Raw genomic sequence first — 18,873 nt, 5'->3', positions numbered from 1 at the left:
AGCAGGCCGGTGAGTACAAGGGCCCATGGAGAGCTCTAGCTCTGGACTCAGGCCTGCTGGAACCATTTACTTCCTGTGGGCATCTGAGCAAGGGAGCAAGGCGTTGGCTTGTTTCTTCAGCACACACATGAAGACACGATAGGTCCCACCTCAAAGGCATAAAAGGCAATAACTGTATCATGCGTTTATCATAGGAGATTATCTTTAGTGCTTATGTGCCATCAGGAGACCAGGTCCAAGGAATTATAGAAAAGTCACTGGAGGGTAATCAAGGGCAACGCCAAGCACCCAAGGCCAGGTGCCAGGGAAGGTGCTTCTTCCCCTTCCTGCCCCCTCCTCTTTCCTGCCCGGGTGGCGGCTCAGGGAGAAAGCCCCAGGGGAGGGGGAGATGGCTTGGCCAGCTGTGCTCAGATACACCCCCGCCCCAGGTCATAGAGGTCGGGCAGCTCCACCTTCTCCCTCCTTCCCCATCCCCTCCGCCTAGGGCTGCCCTTTGGTGGCCAGTCAGGCTGGTTTCGCCGGGGGTGGGGCGCACGTGGCGCGACGCCCCCTGCCTCCCGGCGACAGAGCAGCGGGGGCCGTGCGGGGAGCCGGCCGGCGGCTCGGCCGCGGTGGGGGTTCTCACTTCCCCTCCCCAACGGCCGCGGGTGCAGGTGCCGCGGGCCGTGCCCCGCAGGCGGGGCGGGTCCTGTGGACACGCCCCCGCGGCCAGTCCTCGCAGCCCGTCGGGAGGAAGCGCCAGAGCAGCGGCTGGTGCTGCGCGGAGCCCGGCGCCGCTGCCGCCCCGCGCCCCGGGACGCCGCCGGGCCCGGCCCCGCGCACGCAGCGAGCGGGCAGGTGAGCTGCGCCCCGCGCCATGGCAGCCTCAGGTGCGTAGGCGGGCCCGGGCCCCTCTCCCGAGCCTCCCCGCTGGCTCGCCCTCTCGCCCACTGCAGCCGTCCGAGCGCTCGCCCGCTCCCGGCTCTGCGTCTTCCGCGCGGGATCTGTGCGCTTTCTGCTCTTTCCCGCTTTCCCGCTTCCCCGGCGCAAACCTCCCGCCCCAGCTTTCCCACGCCCCCCTTCCCAGCCTGTCGCGCGATTCTCTTCTGCCCCCGCCTGCACCTCCCCTGTCCCTCGTCTTCTAAGTCTCCTTTCCTCTCTCCGACTGGCTCTAGTTGCTTCTGAGGGTCCTTTCCCCTGTTCTTCCAACTCTGTGAACCGGGGTCCCGTGGAAACAAGGCGGAGCGCCGACTTGTCGGCTTCTGGGAAGTGCTTCTCTTAGGGCCCCATTGGACCAATAGGGGGCGCTCAGGCAGTCCCTGGTGGGCGCCGGGTGATCGCGGGCGGCCCTTGGGCCACCTTCGCAAGCCCCCTTCCTCTACCCATCCTAGGCTTTGTTTTTCATCTAGAATTTCGATAGAAATCTAGGAACACCATTCCGTTAGCTTTAGTTTTCTTACGTCTTTTGCAGAACTTTGGGGTGGGGAAAAGTGAAGGCCACTGGGTAATCTACCCATCGAAAGGTACCAGGAGTCCTGGGTTCTTGATTTGTCTTGGGTTCTTCTCTGGTTCATGGGTGTGTACACTTGCCAAAGTTACTCACTCTCTGAGATCCAGGACAAACCACGTAATAATGATGGTAATAGAGACAACTAAGGAGCACTTACTATGCACTATGATAGTTATTGTGCACATACATGTGTTCTCAGTGGTGACCAGGACAACCTGGTCTCTGCTCTCAGGGAGTTTACAGTCTTGCGCAAGAAAGTGATAAGTAGGGGCGCCTGGGTGGCTCAGTCGTTAAGTGTCTGCCTTCAGCTCAGGTCATGATCCCAGGGTCCTGGGATCTAGCCCCGCATCGGGCTCCCTGCTCCTCAGGAAGCCTGCTTCTCCCTCTCCCACTCCCTCTGCTTGTGTTCCCTCTCTTGCTGTGTCTCTCTCTGTCAAATAAATAAAATCTTAAAAAAAGGAAAAAAAAAGCGATAAGTAAACAGGGAATTACTAGGTGAGAAAATTAGAGTTACTGTATTTGCAAGTGGGTTTACTTGTATTTTCCTCACCCATTTTCTGATGTTTTAGTAGAGATAACATGTATAAACAGGATGTAAACGTCTGTTGAAAACTAAAATCTAGTCAGCCAGTAGAAGATACTGTTCTTGAAGGATGTGGGCAGATCCTAGAATGAAGAGCCAACTGTCCCCATATCCCCTGAGGTCTAGCCTCCTAATGGTGCCTTGGAAGCTGGGGCGGTGTGTGGGGGTTGGGGGGTTGTTGGGGGTGAGGGGGTTGTTGGGGGTGAGGGGTGGGGGGTGGAGAAGGTCAATGGTAAGAGTTCTATTAGATTTGGTAATACAGGCTCATTCTTTAAAGGGAATGGGAAAGTAGCTAGTTTTAGCCTTGGGGCTCTCAAGTGGGGCTCTGGAGGTTAGAAGAAGCTGTATTGTGGTAAGAGTAGGCTTATAGTCCACAAGTTCCGTTCAAAAGCTGAAGCAGAGTTATGTAGAGGAAATTCATTCAGCAAATATTTATTGCATGCCTACTGTTTCTAGGCACTGTTCTAGGTGTCAGGTGTATATTCAGCAATCAAAACAGACATAAGCTACTTACCCATGGAGTTTATGGAATATGGGGGAGGGCAGGCAATATGCTTGATAAGGAAATTCACGATATGATAAGTGCATTGGGAAAGCAGTAGAGGGGGTAGAGGGGGTTGGGTTTACAATTTTATTTTTTTATTTTATTTTTTAAAGATTTTATTTGTTTATTTTTACGAGAGAGAGAGAGAGAGAGAGAGAGAGCAAGCACGAGTCGAGGGGAGGGGCAGAGGGAGAAGCAGACGCCCCGCTGAGCAGGGAGCCCCATGCAAGACTCGATCCCAGGACCCTGGGATCATGACCTGAGCTGAAGGCAGACGCTTAACCAACTGAGCCACCCAGGCGCCCTGGGTTTATAAATTTAAAGAAGGTGGCCAGATTAGGCCTCATGGAGAAAGGAACATTTGAGTGAAGATCTGAAAGGTCATGTGGGGGGAACAGTGCTCCATTCAGAGGAACAGTAAATGGGTATATATGGTATATTTAAGGATCAGGGAGCAGGTGGTGGAGTAGGTGGGTGATTGGGGGGAAGTAGGAGATGAGGTTGGTGAAGCTCCCACCTCTTTCCATGGCTGAGAACAGGCTCTGGGCTGTTAAGTGCAAGAAACAGCAAACTGGGAGAGCCTTTGGACAGAGGAGACAGAGAAAACCACCCTCGTCTAGTGTCCTGTGTGTATGACTCCAGTAGGGCATGGCGGAAGGGGCTAGAAGAGTGTGCTCCCATTCAGATGGGGACTCGAGCACAGTGGCCAAACTGGGGCTATTTATGGGCTCTGTAGTGGCTTCTGCCGACGTCTATAATGGTTAGGGCTGTCACACCCTCCTGCTGTCAGCATGCGCTGTGGCGAGACACCGCTTTAGGTCCTGCAAGTGGGAGCTGGGCCTCTGAGGTCCCTGAGGCTCTCTGAGGTCTGGAGGTGCAAGGACCCATGGTGGCAGTGAGAATACCTCTTGACAAGATATGAGAGGGTATGGAGTCACCTAGGTCATCCTTCCATGTGATCTTCTGCTTCTCGACTTTGTCCTCCCTCTTCCTCCCTTCCCCCTCCTCCTCCTTTTTCTTATTTTAAACAGTTTTATTCAGATATAATTCACATACCATACACTTAGCCCACTTAAAGTATACAGTTAAAAACAAAACAAAAACAAAAAGTATACATTCATTGTTTTTTTAGTATCTTCACAGATAGGTGCAGACCCCACCATGGTCCATTTTAGAACATTTTCATTACCTCAAAAAGAAACTCATTTTGAGAAATGAGTGAAGGGGGTATACATTTATGAAATAGAAATTTCTTTTAAAGAAAGAGAAAGAAACTGTATGCTTTGGCTATCACCCTCTTATTCCCTCCTCCTGCCCAGTCCTAAATTTTACATCTGTGTCTGTAGATTTCCCTACTCAGGACTTCCATGTGAATGGGATCATATAGTATGTGGTCTTCGGTGTTTTCTTTCATATAACATAGCATTTTCAAAGTTTACCCAAGTTGTAGTATATGTCAGCACTTCATTCCTTTTTAAGGCTGAATTATGTGGTCTTTTAAAATTTCCTTTTGCTGAAGGATAAGCATTCAGATTTTATTTTTTTGAAAGACATCTTTTCTTATTGAAATCAAGGAGAATCTTGGCTCCCTGTTTTTGAAAGAGCGTGGCAAGCAAGATAAAATGAAATGGAATCAGCCTACCCTGGAATATTCTCTAGGTTCCTGATGGTATCTCTTGCATTTACACATGAGAGAGAGGAGACAAAGAAACCATAAGTGACTTCCCCAAGTGATTGCGTCTGGGGCTGGGTGAACCACCACAATCCTTTCCTCCATGTGTCAGCCTTCAGATCTTTGAAGAAAGCTTGCATACCTTTTCTTGCCCTTTTTCTCCAAGGTTTCTCTTATCTCCAGATTTTTCTACCCATCCCTAGACTTAGAGGATAATAGGGTTTGAAGGTACATTTAATGTTTTGTGATCTGAACTCATATCTGATTCTTGAGGTCCCTCAATACTCCTGTCAAGTTTCTAAACTTGAAACCTTCAGGGTCTGGAAGTCCTTATGTGAGTCATTACTAGACCCCTCCCTATCCTAGTCACCTTCCCCTAGTGCACATCCCTCTTCAGTAGGGTGCTCAGGGCAGATGGATGGGGAACCAGAGTCACCTGCAGACTAAAGAAATGATCTGGGCTGGGGGTGGTTTGAAAAGCTGCCTGCCACTTCCTCCCTATTCTTTTCTCAGATGGATTCTGAATCTTTCTAAGGAAGCTTTTTTTCAGTCACTGTCTTTCTTAACCACCACTGTCACTCCCTGTTGCCACCAGCGCCCCCCCCCCCCGCCCCGCTGTTACCCATTGCTTTCACCTATAGACCAGTCTGTTCTTTAAGCTCTACAAGGACAAAGGCCCATTCTCATTTCTGTTTAGGATTTATGGATGCCTGTTGGTTCATGGATTTCATTTTTTTCTTTTTTAAAAGATTTCATTTATTTATTTATTTGAGAGAGAGAACGAGAGAGAGCCTGAGCAGGGGGTAGGGGCAGAGGGAGAGGGAGAAGCAGACTCTCCGTTGAGCAGGGAGCCAGACTCAGGGCTCCATCTCAGGACCCTGGGATCATGACCTGAGCAGAAGGCAGATGCTTAATGGACTGAGCCACCCAGGTGCCCGCATGGATTTCATTTTTCTTTTTTTTTTTTTTAATTTTTAAAATTTAAATTCAATTAATTAACATATAATGTATTATTGGTTTCAGAGGTACAGATCTGTGATTCATCAGTCTTATATATACCCAGTGCTCATTACATCACGTGTCCTCCTTAATGTCCATCACCCACATACCCCCTCCGCCACCCCCCTCCCCTCCAGCAACCCTCAGTTTGTTTCCTATAGTTAAGAGTATCTTATGGTTTGTCTTTCTCTCTGGTTTTGTCTTGTTTTATTTTTTCCTCTTTTCCCCTATGATCCTCTGTTTTGTTTCTTAAATTCCACATATCAGTGAGATCATAGATTTCATTTTTCTTAATAAACAAACTGGGAGAATTAATTTGGCACATGTGAGGAAATGACCTACAGTTACAGGCAGGGATTTATCGTTAACAAAAGGGATGTCCCCACACAAGAGAGGGTTGCTGACAAAGTGTTTGGTCCTGTGTTATTCAGCATATCATGGAGGAACTTTAACTTCCACTTTGGAACTTTTTTTAGAATTTCCCCAGCTTTCAGTTTCAGCAGTGGAGCAAAATTCAAGAAGGTGATAGATTTCATTGTCCTCATTTACATTGAGGCAAAATTTGCTTAGACTTAGTATACTGGTCTCAAGTCACACCACAAGTGGGTGACCAAGTAGGTTGTCATATTAATGAGTCTTGAGGCACTAACAAGTACTTTCGCTCAAAGGAGTTGGGGGGCGGGTGTCAAATTTAACACCAGAACCCCAGGAATGAGACGTTTTCAATGTTTTCCATAAAGAAGAGGCTAACCCTTTAAGTGTTTTTTTTTTTTTTTAAAGATTTTATTTATTTATTTGAGAGAGAGCACATGAGAGGGGGGAGGGTCAGAGGGAGAAGCAGACTCCCTGCAGAGCAGGGAGCCCGATGCGGGACTTGATCCAGGGACTCCAGGATCATGACCTGAGCCGAAGGCAGTCGCTTAACCAACTGAGCCACCCAGGCGCCCTTTTTTTGTTTGTTTGTTTGTTTTGTTTTTTTAATTTAAATTGTATTTTAAAGTTTTTATTTTAGAAGTTTTAGATTTATTGAAAAACTGAAGATATTAGAGTTCTCATATATTCCACACCCAGTTTCCCTCATTATTAATAATTTGCACTCTCTTTGATGGCTAGAGATCTTTAATGCCCAGCGGATGTTGTATGGTGCTGTTAACAGAGGAACAGGTCGTGTTGAGGCAGGATCCAGGGTGAAATGAATACTCACTCCCTCAGTGACCCCGGAACTTGTCATTTGAAATTGTTGGTTTGCTTTGCTTTGGGTCACTGTCTCCTCATAAAAGTGGCATACATCGCTCACGGCCACATGTCAGGGCATTCTAAAGTTGCTGCCTTCCTGCTAAGTCAGTCATTGTTCCAAGATCTGAGCTGCTTTCTTAAGAGTACTTACTATGCTCTTGGAAATACTCTTCTCTCTTCCTTATTTCTTTACCATCTATTGAAAACATCCCCAATGGCTTCATCACTAATGTGTGGGACCACAGCCAGCCTTCTCTGAGATCTTATTCTCCTTCCAGCCCATTTGTAAAAATTGTTGACATGATATTTGCTAGTATATTTGTTGGTATAGGTAGGGAGTGTTGGTGGCTACTGCTTTTTACTTTTGCACTTTTAACTGAATTCTAAGCCCAGATTGCTAACATTACACCCTTACTATTATAATGCACTATAAAGTCTTGTACATTGCCTACCTGGTGGGCCAAGCTCATGCACACTCATGTGCATTAACACTTTACATTTAGAAGAACATTCACCTCTGAGGATAAACCAACTATGTGGAAAAGAGGGGCAGAAAGAAGGTAAACATATTCTGATGCCTTAACTCTACTTTTCTCAGTATGAGCTCCATAGCTGTGTTGCTTGGCCAATCTTATTCATTCCATAGTCCTGAAATTATTTGTCCATTGAAGTACAAAGAACTGTTAACATGGGGGGGGGGGCGGAGATCAGCAAAGATTTTATTTTATGGAAGGCTGCAACATTGCCTTCCATACATTAAAATTTTGCCTTTAATCTGCTTAAACTTTGGGACCAGTGTAAGCAGCCTAAAATGGACTGTTTTAGTCACAGTTGAACTAGACCATGCTCAGAATTGAGTTTTCTGCAGAGCCACGAAGGCCGTGGTGTCATCAGAATTGCTGATTGCCTCCCCCTCCCGCCCCATATTACCTTCTAAAACTGTTTTCTTTTAAAATTTGCACACCTCCCCTTCTAAAGTACTCCCTGGCTGTTCAATGTGCTCCTACTGAGAGCCTGTTGGGTTTTATATTAGCCCTGGATTAGGGCTCCAGCAAAACAGAGACTCCAAAAAGAAACTCCAAACTTTTTTTTATTTGCTATTTTTAAAAATTTGGTAATATTATCCCTGGGGAAATCAGAACTGTTGGGTTTACATATTATATGTCATTGTTTTTACTTTGAATATGGTGGAAGATGGGATAGGAAGGGGGAGTCCTCCCATGATGTTTTCAGAGTTTACAGCCTCAGGTCTTGACCCCCAGTCCTGCCTCCAACCTTTTTGCTAGGAACTACTCAGTGAAATGTGGTCCAGGGGTGGTGTTTAATTGTGACAATCCACAACTTTCATGATTCCCAAGCTTCACCAGACTTGAGCAGCTTCCTTCTTTGAGTGGGAGGAAGGATCCCTATTGTATTGTGCTGACGTGTGGAGACTCCTCTGCGCTCACCCCTTCCAAGGCACGAAGGACAGTTTGTTGAGCTGGTGGGAGATGAAGCCTCCTCTAACAGTAGTAACAGGTGTGTTAAGAGCCAAGCTTCTTTGAACTTTGATAATTGGAAGATATGTTTTATTACTCGTAAGATTCTCGACCGAATCCCTGATGGGAGGCAGCAGGTGGACTGGTGGGGGGACTGCACAGGGGACCAGGGGACAAGCCTGAGGTTCAGTCCCGGCTTAGTGACTAGTTTGCTGAGTGTGAATTTGAGTCCCTTCATCTTCCCAGATGAAATGTTTCTTTTATCTGTAAATGAGGAGTTTGGGCCAAGTGATCCCCCAAAGCTCTTTTTACCTCACTGCTTCTCTGAGGCTTTGGACTGTTTCTGGCACTTATGCTTTATGAGAAGAAGAAGAAAGCCTATGTCCCAGCACAGGTGAGGTGAGGGACACCCTCCCAATGGTATTATGGAGATCAAAGCATTAAGTCACCCACAGCTGCTGCTAACATTCATGCATTGTTTCTCTTACTGTGCGGATGAGGACTCCAGCTACCAATTACTGAGAGCTTACCACATGCCAAGCGCTGTGCTTAGCACGTTATATGAAATATCTAATTTTTTTTTTAAAGACTTTATTTATTTATTTGACAGAGAAAGACAGCGAGAGAGGGAACACAAGCAGGAGGAGTGGGAGAGGGAGAAGCAGGCCTCCCACCGAGCAGGGAGCCCGATGTGGGGCTCGATCCCAGGACCCTGGGATCATGACCTGAGCCGAAGGCAGACGCTTAACGACTGAGCCACCCAGGCGCCCCTGAAATATCTAATTTAATGCTCACAAAACACTGATAAATATTGCCATTATATTTCCATTTCCTGATGAGTAAACTGAGGTTTAGAATATTTAAGTAACTTGCGTAAGGTTACACAGCTAATAATTCACAGAGCCAAGATGCTAACTCTGGCCACCTGATTCAGTACCTGTGCTTATAATCACTGTATTTGGGAAAGAGCCAGGTTCTGGGGCCAAAGTGTCTGAGTTCAAATTCTGACTCTGTCACCACGGGTAAATTATGTACCCTGCCACACCTCCGTTTTCTCGTCTTTCAAACGGGGCTAATAGTATTCTCTACCTTATCAGGTTGCTGCGACGATTAAATGGGCTTACTAGGCAGTGTGCTTGGAAGAGCATCTGGAACATAGTAAGCTCTATATAAGGTGCTTGCTGTTGCTGTCATCATCATCATCATCTTATCTGGCGTCAGCTGTGGGTGGAAGAGCGTGCCCGCAGCAGTGACAGCTTATGTAAAGTTCTGAAATGGCATGGCATCTTGGGGCAGAGGCAGGGAGCCAGGGATGGCTGGAGCAGAGCCTGGAAGCAGGGGAAGGGTTTGCCAGCTCTGTCAGGATGGTGGGGGCCAGGACCCCCGTCTGGAGGGTTTGTTGTGCAGGTCGTTGAGCCCCAGAAGGAGCAGGTGTGTTAACATGCCTCTTCTCTGCCTCGCTCTTGCTCAGGGGCGGTTAGAAGATGCGACATCCTCATCGTCTACGGCCCGGATGCCACGGAGTGGTGCCAGTATCTCCAGGACCTCTTTCTGTCCAGTCGGCAGGTGCGGAGCCAGAAGACGCTGACGTACAGGCTGAGCCCTGACGCCTCCTTCTCGGCCAAGGACCTGAGCTTCTTCCTGGGCTCCCGCTGCGTCATCGTGCTGCTGTCTGCCGAGCTGGTGCGGTGCTTCTGCCAGCCGGCCCTGCTGCCCCTGCTGCAGAGAGCCTTCCACCCTCCCCAGCGCGTGGTGCGGCTGCTCTGCGGGGTGCAGGACGGCCCGGAGTTCCTGGACTACTTTCCGGACTGGGCGCACTGGCAGGAGCTCACCTGTGACGACGAGCCCGAGACTTACGTGGCAGCGGTGAAGAAGGCCATTTCCGAAGGTAAGGGTGTCTTCTCAAGGAAAGATAAGCAAGCCCTAAAAAAAAAAAAAAAAAAAAGACTCATCCAGGCCGCAAGCGTTTCAGGTGAGGCGGCTTTCAAACCTGTGAGCCGCTTCCATTTTATCATCAGGGCCCTTAAGATTTTTGTGGAAAAATGTGTCACTTTGGACAACATGTTTATAGAGAAATACCCTTCTTCTCTATTTCCCACTAGCCGAGCTTCTGTCTTTTGCCCTGTTTCTCCTTTTAAAGTGGGAAGATTCTGGTCCCCTCTGCCAGGGCTCCTGACTTCAGTGGCCCCAGGAAGTGTGACATACACTCTGATGAACAGTAGCGGAAGATGCGTTCTGGGATGGAGGCATGTCACAGCTCTTCTTCCTCTTTTGCTTTCTATTTTTGCCTCACTGTGGGCTATGAGTGGGCTCTGTGTTTATCACTGTTCTCTCGCCATTTGAGATCTTACATACCTGATGCCAGCCAACAAGCCTGGACAGTTATGGGTTGATTTAACGGTGCTCAATTATCCCTGCTGGGACTCGGGCCTTAATTGGGCTCATCCACCCCATCTCATCTGACGAACTGAATCAAGAATTCACTAATTCCCACTGAGCTTAAAAAGCTGATGTAGCTTCCTCGATTCTTTTATCCAGCAATAGGCTGCTCTAAACCAATAAATATGACCAGATTTCTTAACATAGTGGGATCCTGGCTAATTTGTGATATAAATGACTAGTGTTAATATAAAAGATGTGTCACCTGGATAAGAGATTCTTCTAGGGTTTGCTTTTCTTTACTTCAGAAGAACACAGTGATAGAAAAAGCACATAATCCGATCCTGCATGATTGCTCTTCATTGCTTTGAGGGAGTTTTGATCTGCCTAAACTTACAAAGAACTGAAACACAAGTAGTTATTTCTGCGGATGGGCTTATGTCCCTGCTGTGGTCCATTATGATCTCATGGGCAGGCCCCTGTGACCCACCAGCCCGTCATTCAGGGCTCCATGCATATATTGTCACTGTGCTGGCATCTTATGCTGCATGATCTGACAGATTGTTCTTTAAAATATTCCAGTGGTGTTATTTTTTTTAAATTTTTTTAAATTAACATATAATGTATTATTTGTTTCAGGGGAACAGGTCTGTGATTCCAGTGGTGTTATTAAAAAAAAAATACATGATAGAATGGATTCTTTTAGTATTGTTTCAATGAGCCCAGTGTTTAGATGCCTGGGTAAATCGATCAATAATCATTTACTTTTTACTAAGGACTCTGGCTCCATATGCTATGAGCCTTTAGCTTGAAGGGTTTCCAAAAGAATGAAGTGTTTCATGGTGGTGTTTCTGTTCTGAGAACAAATAACCTGTCATCAGAAAGAGATTATTTTAATGGGAGATTAAAATAAGCTTCTTAGTGGAAACTCTGCAGTTCAGAATCAATGGGTTGGTAGGGACAAATGGAGTTCTAGAAAAGAGAAGGAAGAAGGATGGCTTACGGCGCCAATATAACTTTCTTATCTGGTGTTAGACTTAGGACTTTGGGACTTGAGGGGTCTGTGTGAGCCAGGATGTCTTAGGTTTGCTTTTCAGGTACCCATAGCCATTGCCCTTGGTTGGCCCAGTAATGTGGTGCTGTATCTCCGGTTTGTATGCTGGGCAAGCTTCCTTAACAAACTCCAGACTCAGAGTCTGGCAGTATGCCAAACAGAGCATTGACCAGGGGTAGGTACACTCCATGGTGCTAACTAGGTGCCCGGGATTGCGCAAGTCACTTATCCTCTTTGGGTTTCCGTTTCCTTCTCTGTAAGAGACCAGAATAAGACTTGATCTAAGACACTTTCCAGGGTTGATAACCTATGATTCCCCAAGGCCAGAGAGTCTCAAACATTTCCGAAGCATCACCTTCTTTTCACCATTTCGTACCTGCTTTGACTCCCAGGAAGCTTAGGGTTAAAACAATGTTTAAGAACAGTACTATCCCAAACTAGGTTTTTGATATGATTATACCCTTAGTTATATTCTCTATAACTTGTGATAATTTATCTTAGTACTTCCCTTGTACACATGAGGTTTTCCTAAGGTGCCTCAAATAAAAGCAAAAAATAAAATTTTCATACACCCCACTAATACAACATGCCCTACTCTCATTGAAATAAATACATAAATACATGAGACTTGTATCTTTGACTTTCTGTGTTAAGAAAGAAGATCCCAGTGGGAAATGTAATGGAAAATTGATAACAGGGTTGAATTAATGGTAGGGACAATAATTATGGGGTTACTGATTGTAGGGTTGTTGAAAGTTATAGGGAGACAAATTTCAGGAAACCTTTCTAACAGAGCGTGCAAAGATGGAACAGATTGCCTTTGGAGGTGGTGAGTTCCACAACCCTGGAAATATGTGAGTGGAGACTGTTGATGTGGCCTAAAGGGATTCAGCTTTGGAGCTGTGGCTGGACCATGTGACCTTCACAGCCTCTTGACCATAAAATTCCCTTACATTAAATTCCTCTTTTTCACCAGGAACACATTTCTTCTTTCTTTTTTTTTTTTTTTAAGATTTTATTTATTTATTTGGTGGGGGGTGTGGCGCAGAGAGAGAAGGAGAGAGAGAATCCCAAGCAGACTCCGCACCGAGCGCAGAGCCTGACACGGGGCTCGATCCCACGACCCTGAGATCATGACCTGAGCTGAAATCAAGAGTCAAACACTTAACAGACTAAGCCACCCAGCCAGGCGCCCCAGGAACACATTTCTATTGTGAATCTAGTCTTCCTCCTTCACCAGGTCTCCCTGGGGTTTCTAACTTTTCCCTGAAGAAATATTGGTCATGTTCCTACTATGACCTCAGCAGAAAGTAGCAGGAAAAAAAGACCTCAAGTTGTAATCTATGTAATCTTTAAAAATGGTTAAGTTCCCAGCATATTTGTATATATGTATTTTTTCTTAACATTGAGGTACCTTTTGGAAAAACATGACTACTCGATAAGATATTCACTGAGACCATTTGAAATTTAGGCTAAATTTTAGAACATTTAAAACTTAAAATAAAGCTTAAAGATCAAAAGCTTTAGAGAGCAGAGCTGGTAATAAGGTAATTATTCCAGAAAGTTAAAGTAAATGGGGTTATAGGTAGTCAATTATACTTCTTTTGCTGCTACATTATCTAAACAAGCGATTCTCAAACTTTCCTATGTTCAGGAGGACGTGGGGATCTTGTCAGTATGCACATTCTGACTCCATAGATCTGGGTGGGGCCCAAGATTCAGCATTTCTTTTTTTTTTTTTAATTTTATTTATTTATTTGAGAGAGGGAGAGAGTGTGAGAGAGAGATCATGAGCAGGGGGGAGGGGCAGAGGGAGAAGCAGACTTCCCGCTGAACAGGGAGCCCGATGCGGGACTCGATCCCAGGACCCTGGGATCATGACCTGAGCTGAAGACAGACGCTTAACCGACTGAGTCACCCAGGCGCCCAAGATTCCACATTTCTAACAAGTTCCCAGGTGATGCTGATGCTGCTGATCAAGGGTCCATTGAGTATGTGAGCAAGGGTCTCAGCCCCCCTTCCTTTGCCAGGTCAGTGGTCATGTCCCTCTGTAGTGTGTGGACCATTTTCTCCAGTCTCCACTTTTCTGGAAGTAGAGGCACCATCACATCAGAGTGACTCCTGGATACCTGTCAGTTTAGGTATAAAATTAGGCCAGTGTTTGGTGCTTAGGCCAACAGACTTCAGGGCTGGGTTCCTGAGTTCTCTTCCCTGCCTCTACTCACAGATTCGATGTGTGAGCTCTGGCAACTTTTAATCTCAGTTTTCCAGAAGTAAATGGTCCTGACATTAGAGTAGGGTTATATTTCCATCACAATCCTTACTGCTGCTTCATTTGATAATGAATTACTCTTCCACTAAAAAGTGTTTTGGAGGTTTTATTTTATTTCACACCCCCTCTCCAAATTTGTCAGCTACCTTAAAATTGAGCAGATGTTTTAATTAGAGTCTTTAGTGTGTTGTAGCAGGCAGCTTGCTTCCCAAGATCTTCATCTGTAAAATGATGGGGTTGGACCACATGATTTGGAAGGTTTCTTCCAACCCCCAGCACTGTAATATATCATTATAAGTTTTCCAAGAAGATGGCAAATTACTCCGAACACTTGAATTGATTCTGTTTAGTTCCAAAATGTCTACAGTGATATATACTCAGTGCATAGAACACTGTACTATTGTTCTGGATTTTTTTTTTTAATTTGTTGGGTGATTATTTTAAAATAAGGAAGTGAGAAAAACCCAGGTACAGCATAGAAATTATTTCCTCTTTTTACTGGAGCTGCATTCTTTGCTGCAAATCTCCCTGGAATACAAAAATAGATTGTTAGTGTGTGTGGGAAAGGACTTGTTAGGTGATGCTGAGTTTTATTTCCAAAGTTCTCATCATTTTGTGTGTGTGTGTGTGTGTGTGTGTGTAGGGGGAAGTGAAGCATTAAACCTAATTCTTCTACTATTATTCAGTATTACACTGGAGAGCTCACCTGCTTTTTTTTTTTTTTTTTTAAGATTTTTTATTTATTTATTTGACAGAGACACAGTGAGAGAGGGAATACAAGCAGGGGGAGTGGGAGAGGGAGAAGCAGGCTTCCCGCGGAGCAGGGAGCCCAATGCGGGGCTTGATCCCAGGACCCTGGGATCATGACCTGAGCCGAAGGCAGACGCCCAACCGACTGAGCTACCCAGGCGCCCCTCACCTGCTTCTTTATATGCATTGTTTTCCCTTTGCCTCCCCCATCCTTCCCCATGCTCCTTGTACTTCAGAAGTTCCGATGGTACCCAAAATTATAGTGTATTTTGCCTTTTGTTCCCATGGGGAACATTTAGAGGGATATGCCCATGTCTGGCCTTCCTTTGTTGATGTGAATGTTCTAATCTGAATATTATACTGGAGTTTAGAAGAAAGAGAGTTAGATATTTAAAAATGCTTTCAACTCATCAAATGGATTCCAAAATCTTTTCCTAAATTTAAAAAGGAACATTTTTTTTTCTGAAATGAAGTAACATATGTTCATCATAATGTTTAAAAAAATACCTATAGGTTATTGCCAATTTTCCCTTTTTATAAATAATGTTGCAGTATATCTTTCTGCAGCTTTGTGCCTAAGTCTTTGTGAATCTGTGGATTTCCCCAATCTTATCTCTGCAGAGCTCCTGAGATAGGGTGGCATCATGGCTCTGTGCATCTTTCTACCATCTCCCTATAACCTGAATCCAGCCATGGCCCCTCTTACTAGAGTTTTTTGTTGTCGTAATTTAATTTTTTTCTTTCCCTTTATGCCTGACTAAGCCAATTATTTACATGTACAGTTTTTCTTGCAGACATATTCATGTGGAGAACTGCCCTCACAGAAAGAGCTAAAAATAACATGAATGCTTTTTGGCCATTAAGAGTAATGCAGTGGGCATTTTATGTGTGTTTATTCCCCCCACGACCCTACGTGGGTAGATGGCTTTATTGCCATTCCTCAGACAAGAAAACTAAGTTTCAGAGAGTGTAAATGACTTGCACAAAGACGGGAGCAGCTCTCTTTGGAACTGAGGGCCTTCAGACTCTAGAATGATCTCCACGTTGCCTTGCTTTCTCCTAAGTCTCCACTCACTGCCCTTGTATTGCACGTGGAGACAAGAGGGATGAAGAAAGTTCGTGGAAGAAACAGGATCAGGGACGAGGAAGCTTCCCTGAGTTCTCTAGACCACTTTGTTTCAAGGGTAGGTGCGTGGGCTCCCGCCCCAGGCCCACTGAACCAGAATCTCAGGGGGGTTAGTCCCAGGAAGGTGAATTTCCACAAGGCTTGCTGTTGATTCTGCTGCACAGCTGTGTTCTGGGGGCTCTGCTCCTTGCCTGGTGCCCGGTCCCTCGGCTTTCTGCTTTGAGGAGCAGGCAGCAGCTCAGGCCCTGTGGGCTGTGATGAGGCGGGTCACGGGGCAGAGGTCCCAGGGGCTTGGAGCTTGGCCACAGCATGACTCGCTTCCACGTCACAGGGAGCAGCCCTCAGAGAAGGGGGGAGGGTCAGGCCCTTGTAGCAAAGGGGAAGTCACTGCGCCCTCCTTGCTCTCCTTCGTGTGGTGGCCTAACTGATGGTAAGTCAGTCACTTCTGGGGCTTCTGTGGTTCCCTGCAGAGGCTGAGGGGAGAATCTGACCTTTGGCCTCTTGAAATGGACTAGTTTTGCTCTGCTGCTGTCCTCCCTCAAGGCCGTGGGCGTTTGGATCTGCGCTTTCTCTGCTGTGGGTTGACCACTCTGCATTTGGCTCCTGAAGGCTCCCTAAATGCCCCCTGCTGAAGGAGGCTTTCTTCAGTACATTTTTATTCCCTTTTTGCAATAATCTTTGATTTGGAGAAGAAGGTGCCCAGCTCGGATAGCTGAAATCCATCCTGCTGTTCATTAAAAAGCCACAGCCTCTCCCAGGGTCCTTTGGATTTCCCTTGCCAGGTGCCTTGACCGCCTTGTATGTAGCGTAAGGTAAGTTCACCCTCCTAGCTGCGCCTGAAACAATTAACAAGGGCAAATAGATTTTTGGGCCTGTGGAACTTTCCCCCTGAGGCCTCTGAGGCCCCCAGGATTATGAATTTTCCCACAGAGCTGTGAGCCCCAGGTGGCGCGGTGCAATTGGCCGCCCCTGCTGCTTCGTCAGCCACCCAGAGATGGCCGCCTCCTCCCAGTTCATTAGCTTTTCTGTGGCCGCTCGAGGAAGGTATCTGCAAGTCCCTTTCTCACCGTGGTTGGTTGGTGAGATGCAGTGAAGAGGCAGTGATGAATGTTCAAGTTTCCATTCCTGGGAGAATCTCCTTTACACCAGTCTTTGTCTCAATTTTCTATCACGCGCTGGGATGGAAATACTAGATACAGGAATTTCACTTGTTAGTTTCTTACCCGGTTCTTTCGGTATTTTTTTGCATCTTGCTTCTCCTGGAACTGTTGGTAGTAGAGAATACTAGAACTCAGGAGGAACCTGACAAATGTTTTACCCTTTTCTGTAGATATTCTTTCATTTGGTCCATGCAGTTTTCCTGTAAGGAAGACCTTATTTTTATGCCCATTTTAAAGATGAGGAAAACAAGGCCTAGGCAGTTTCCGTGACTTGTCCAAGGTCACACAGCTGTTTGTCCATAAAAGGAGCAGGACAAGGGCCTCCTGCTATGCAGTCTAAGGCCTACTCATGGCCTTATCTATATACCAGAACCAGCTTTTCATCTGGTAGGTATTCATTGGGCATCTACTGTTTCCAATGCCCTGTGCTGGGATAGAGCAGGGAAAGGACAGACATAGTCATTGCTGTAGTGGTGCCTGCCTACGTTCTGGAGCAGAGCTGTCCAAAAAAGGTCTGATGTGAGCCAGATGTGGAATTTAAGGTTTTCTTGTAGCTGCAGAAAAAAAAAAAAAAGTAAAAGGAAACAAGTGAGTTAATTTTCATAATATGGTTTACTTAAGCCAATATATCTAAAATATTGTCACTTCAACATATAATCAATATAAATATTATCAATGAGATATTTTACATCTTTTTTAATACCAAGTCTTTGAAACCTGGTGCATAGTTTACACTTAGAGAACACACTGCAGTTGTTCAATAGCCACCTGTGGCCAGTGGCTACCATATTGGACAGTGTAGATCAAGAAGGGTGCTCACTTTTTTTGAGAATTGGGTCCCTATCAATTAATATTTAATACATTGACTGTCACATGTGTTAACAATATGCCTATCCTGGTTTCTCCATTCATTCATATATTTGGTCAGTAAGTCATTCAGAAAGTATTGAGTGAGCATCTGTCTGACAGGTGCTGGCCTGGATATAATACCTCTTTATCTTTTTATTTCCTTTCTTCCCTTTCTATATTTTGTTAGCTATTTAGCTGTATTCCCAGGCTCCAGAAGTTCAGTGTCAGTTAAGACAAGATTAGCTTTGATTAACAATAGGATTTCTGTCCTTGAAATGACCAGTTTCTCATCTGGACCAGTGAGACTGAGCTCCTGGCTACCTAAGTGAAGACAATCAAACCAGGGTGCTTATAGATATATAATTTTAAAAAGTTATGTTTATACCAATATATGCATAGAGAGGTTTTTTTTCCTGGAAGGATACACAAGACGTTTTTGATAGTAGTTGCTTTTGGGTGGATGGAGGACTTTTTGTCTTAGACATTTCTCTGGTGTTTCTCTTTTTCTACTATGTTCACATTTTACTTTCAGTTAGGAATCTTAAAAGGGAAAAATGATGGAGTTGTGGGGATTTCAAGGATCTAGAGGAAGGAGTTGGGCTTTTACCCAGCTAATCCAAGTAGGTTGAATTCAGGTTAAATTCCCTTATATGAATTCCTTGGTGTTTTTCTTTTTTTTTTTTTCCTTGGCGTTTTTCTCAGCCTCATGGCACTGATCTTCTGGGTGAGGGGGAGCGATAGAGTATTGGTTTGTTTATTGCTCTGATGTCTGCACCTTCAGTCACTCCGTCCAGGCTAATGCCTGCTACTTATCATTGAGTCATATTTTTACTCTTGTCAAATCAAATTTGGATTGATGTCTTCTTAGGGTGCCACAATCTTTATGACAAGAAATAAGAGAATATGGGTGTATATTTCACGGACTCTAACACTAACTGCTCTTGCCACCTTGGGCAAGTCACTCTGTATCCATTCTTGTCCTTTTTAAAAAGCTAGGAGGAATATAAGTTGACTCATCTGAGACTTTTACAGCCAATGAAATTCCATGTGGTTCTACTGTGTGTGGTTTAACATGGCTTACATCGCATTGCTGGGTCTTAATCTGATAGTTTTCAAAATTTCATCAAGGTATAGTGTTTTATTTCAGCTAACAAGTCTCCTTCACAATAGAATTTTAAATAGAACCTTAAATGCCATCATAATAGCTTTCGGTTTATGGACATTACCCCAAGTTTAGTCTTAGGAGAATATAACATGATGCCATTATCTGGGTGGGAATGAA

General features: G+C 45.4%; 1 protein-coding gene across 1 annotated transcript in view; it reads left to right on the top strand.

Moving 5' to 3' along the window:
• Positions 1-784: 784 nt before the first annotated feature.
• PIK3AP1 (phosphoinositide-3-kinase adaptor protein 1) overlaps positions 785-18,873 on the top strand; it is a 113,042-nt gene continuing 94,953 nt past the window's right edge. The window contains exons 1-2 of the mRNA XM_032432378.1: positions 785-869; positions 9,473-9,889. Coding sequence (XP_032288269.1) covers positions 857-869; positions 9,473-9,889 — 430 coding nt within the window. The 5' untranslated portion in view covers positions 785-856. The remainder of the gene's footprint in view (positions 870-9,472; positions 9,890-18,873) is intronic.

The sequence above is a fragment of the Phoca vitulina genome, unplaced genomic scaffold (genome assembly GCF_004348235.1).
Source record: "Phoca vitulina isolate PV1807 unplaced genomic scaffold, GSC_HSeal_1.0 scaffold48, whole genome shotgun sequence".
Classification (NCBI taxonomy): domain Eukaryota; kingdom Metazoa; phylum Chordata; class Mammalia; order Carnivora; family Phocidae; genus Phoca; species Phoca vitulina.
Note: the sequence above shows the minus strand (reverse complement) of the source record. Positions and strands in the feature narration are given on the sequence as shown.